The following is a 3,871-nucleotide window of genomic DNA, read 5'->3' on the forward strand; positions in this document are numbered from 1 at the left end:
TGTTGATGAAGATCTATTGTCTTGATCACTGATTTTACCTGATGGCATGGTGTTTTTAAACTAAAGAAAAGATGTGGAGCTTCAGAAGTGTACTTGTTTGGAATAAATCGTGCCCTGCACCTTTTTGATTAATGGATGTGTGTATAAACTTCCGATTTGCTGAATTGGGCCACGTGTATCAAAGAACCACTTTCAATACCCTTGGGTTGTTCTAAAGAAGAATTTAGAACGGTCTTTCATTGTGGGTCCTATATATGAGACAAGTCAAAGAAACTTTCTAACAAAAGGTTCTAACACAATTCTTTGTTGTAAGTCTCAAGTGTTGTGAAGAAACACATGTTTGAAATGCTGATAAACCATTAAAAAGATATATTACCTGGAAAGTTAAATTGCAGACAATTTTCGATTCCAAAATTATTTGGTTCTCCCTTGTTCCAATTGTTGTAGTCCCATTTAGATCCATCGGTCCAATACCATGACCCCTCCTGTAGCGGTGAAAGGTAGAAAACAAATTGTTGATCTAATAAGACCGTAAGAAATGTATGAATGAGAGGAGGCCATTCTGCCCATCAGCTCTCATCTGGTTTCTGGTGGCAGAATGATCTCAAAACTTTCTCAAGTGAAAGGATCCCAATGATTCAGCATCAACATGGCTAGATAACCCATCCCATACCCTCAACACTCCTTGTGTGTAGAAGTGTCTCCTACCCCCTGTCCTAAGTCTGTCTTCATTTCATTTCAACTGTATCCATCTACCCTGGTTTCTGTACTGCACTTAGTATTGGTTCAGGTTCAATATATCAAATCGTTAAGATTATAACGACTTCCTTGGTGCCAAACATTTGCTTTGTTGACAAAACCAAAATATTTGTAGATCAGAGATCTAGCAGTAGTATTCATTACTATTCATGTCTTGTGAATGTTTTCCTTTCTTCATCAGTGTCCTGGGAGAAAGTAAGCAAGGCTAGATGATCTCCTCCGACAATTTACCATCTTGTCATTCTCTGAAACCTTTGACAAAATGGCAGAATTAAAAATGCCTTACTAAGATGGGATATTTTCCATCTGTTCATTTTGGATTTATTTCAATTTACATGTTCCTTTTTTTTGGTTTGATTTTGCAAATGCATAACCCCTGAATACTTTTGGATTAGAAATAAAATCCCCCAAAAGATCCATATTTTATTAATTTGAGAAGACAACATGTGGCTGCGTGCATCCACACTGAAATGTGCATTTTGTTCTGTATAGTTGCGTCACAAGGACAGTAGAGTGGCGACGTCAGAACAAGGAAATAATACAGAGACGACTTCTGATATGATGAATGCACTGCTCTGCGTTTATTTAAACAGAAATAAAAGGTTTGAACAGAAAACACTACACCAAAACAGGACACGGCACTTGCGGCCAAAATAAAAAGGTAAACCAAACTGACAACACTAAACAAGACAGTGGACGAACATTAAACACACAAGTAGTGTTCTGGCCCTCCAGCACTTGTAGCAATTGTAAATATTAGTCTCTCACCCATTCTCCATTTTCCTAGCACACAACCCAGAGTGAGTGACAACATGCTGCTGTTTATGGAGTTGTACAGAGACTCAATTGCTAATCAATCATTCAATTGGAGTCTCGGTACAACTGCACGTGAATTAATAAAAGTGCAATTCCCCATGCTCACATATTATTACATTTTACCTGCACGTGAAGTGCTGTGCAATCCTCGTGCCTAAATACAAATATACATTTTAAACACTCATGCTCGTAACCCATATTATACAACATATAATACAAAAATATGCACAGGGGCGGGCTCAATGCCACAAGTTCCCAGTACTGTTTATAGATGTTCATTGATTCAAGTATTCAATGTATTTCTTTCAATCAGCACAATGAGAAAAGTAGAATTTTATAGTGCTGTGTTGCAGGGTGTAGGAAGTGAACACACCAGGCATTGTTCCCCTACTGGTGACCGAATACAAAAATAACAAACCCCCGTTCACACACTCATACACAGACCCACAACACGACAGAGGTAATCCACAACACATTAAACAAAGTGGATTTCTTTTTGGTAAGGGAAGCCATATAAAAAGAGGTAACTGTACCTTGAAGCAGTCAGAACCCCCGATCCAGGTATAACCATTTGAGGCGTCATTATTTCTGATCAGGTTCTGGATGGCCTGGTTGTCTTCGACACTGTGTATAGAGGCGAGGTTCCCTCCGAGACTGCGGCAGTACAACTGGAGGGAGCAATGAGAGACAGCTTGGACTAGGCAGACTGGGAGCACTGTGAAGCAGCATGTCGTCAATACACTGGGCACATCAGACAGCCTATTTCATTTAATGACCCTTCTGCAAGCAAAGCGCTTTCAAGTGCTGCTTTATATTTCTGAATTAAATACTATAAAAAATGAAACATCTAGATTTCATCTAAAGATCCTGCAGCAACTGTTTGGCTTTGATAGTCTCATATTTACGAGGAGCAGTTACCTAGAACCATTTTGGATTAATACCCTTGTATTGGGTATCCAGGAAAAAGCTCGTCTAATCTGAGTATTCGCCATGATAACGCGACTACCAGCTTCACCATGTGTGTGTTGAGAAGTGTTTATCCACCCTTTGTGTCTCCTGAAGCTTTAAGAACCAGATGTTCTATTATTTCGGGTATAACCAGGAAGGGGTGCTCATCAACCTCAGAGACAGTCATTGGTGGGCACAGTTGTTTAAAGCAATAATATTATATAAGTTCAATACAGGGTCATCTTTGCAGTTATTTTAAACCCATAACTCTGCATTTCCCACCTTGCCATGCCTAATTAAATTCTCAGTGCTAGTAATTTGTGACAAATTGAAGCATGGTGTTGATCATGCCTGCCCTTTGGCCAACACCATGATCAGGGGCCAATGAAACTGGAAGAGGTCCTCCTGGGTTTATGAATGATAGACATGATCATACCTCAGCATCAGCCCATGTCTTCCTGTCCCTTACATACTGGTAGCACTTGTTTTTGAAACTGCTCCAACCCTTCAGACAGGAACCATCACACATTGACGCTTCCCTCTTCACCACTTCTTCCTTCTCGTCACCCTGAGCTGTGAAGTACAAAACACCACAGACAGCAATGCACAGAGCGAGTGTTTGTGTAGCGGCGACAGGGGCTGCCCTTAACCACTTTGTTTCCTTTCACTAGTGTGTTTCCCAGTCAGTCTGACTCCAGGTTTCTACTTTATTCTGTACTAGATCTCTTTTACATGCCTGGCAGCAAATGGCAGTTAAAACGGATAGAACCAGTGCTTGTGGAATTTCTTTTTGTAAGAAATATGCAGAGCAGTTATTTTAATACAGCTTTAATAACATACCATATTGGAGAAGAAATACTAACACTACAATTAATGAATGCCAACCTAGTTTTTTTTTTTTATATATATAATTAATGAAGCTCAAAATGTATTTTAAAATGTCATCTACTTTCAGGCGAGAATAGCATTTATTCTTTTTTGCTCTGCTTTGAAACAAAACCCTGTACTTCTAGTTGGAGAATTAAACTGTCCTCAACCAAGGAAACATGTTGTTCTTCATGCCAACTATGGGGAAATCATGGATAACAGATTCACACATAAAAAGTGGAAGAGTAAAAGGGATTTAAACAAACAGGATTGTGTTATCCTGAAGCGGCAGCTGGAGAATTTAGCTTTCAGCAGCCCAAAAATGTCTTGCAGTTTAATTTAGCTCTGCATGTTTAAGCATCAACACACAATGAAACAGCAACTTTGATGGAATAGTATCACATGGACCCCGCAGGAAGACTGGCCTTACTGACTATCCCAAAAGAGATAGCTTGTATTGAACAGTGACAACAAATCCACT

The 3,871-nt window shown here is 39.4% G+C and overlaps 1 protein-coding gene across 1 annotated transcript; it reads right to left on the reverse strand.

Annotated features, from left to right (window-relative positions):
- Nucleotides 1-344: 344 nt before the first annotated feature.
- On the reverse strand, nucleotides 345-3,118 carry LOC121309788 (lectin-like). Its single transcript, XM_041242965.1, has 3 exons — nucleotides 2,960-3,118; nucleotides 2,109-2,243; nucleotides 345-485 (listed from the first exon to the last, which is right to left on the reverse strand). Exons 1-3 carry the CDS (start codon nucleotides 3,050-3,052, stop codon nucleotides 360-362), a joined length of 354 nt encoding a protein of 117 aa, XP_041098899.1. The 5' UTR covers nucleotides 3,053-3,118; the 3' UTR covers nucleotides 345-359.
- Between the last annotated feature and the right edge of the window lie 753 nt (nucleotides 3,119-3,871).

This window comes from Polyodon spathula, unplaced genomic scaffold, assembly GCF_017654505.1.
Source record: "Polyodon spathula isolate WHYD16114869_AA unplaced genomic scaffold, ASM1765450v1 scaffolds_1468, whole genome shotgun sequence".
In the NCBI taxonomy this organism is placed as follows: Eukaryota; Metazoa; Chordata; class Actinopteri; order Acipenseriformes; family Polyodontidae; genus Polyodon; species Polyodon spathula.

Coding starts and splice junctions, on each gene's coding strand:
- LOC121309788 (XM_041242965.1), bottom strand. CDS start 3,052: ATGTGTGATGGTTCCTGTCTGAAGGGTTGGAGCAGTTTCAAAAACAAG. Junction 2,244..2,959: donor AGACATGGGCTGATGCTGAG/GTATGATCATGT, acceptor TGCTCCCTCCAG/TTGTACTGCCGCAGTCTCGG. Junction 486..2,108: donor GGGGTTCTGACTGCTTCAAG/GTACAGTTACCT, acceptor TCACCGCTACAG/GAGGGGTCATGGTATTGGAC.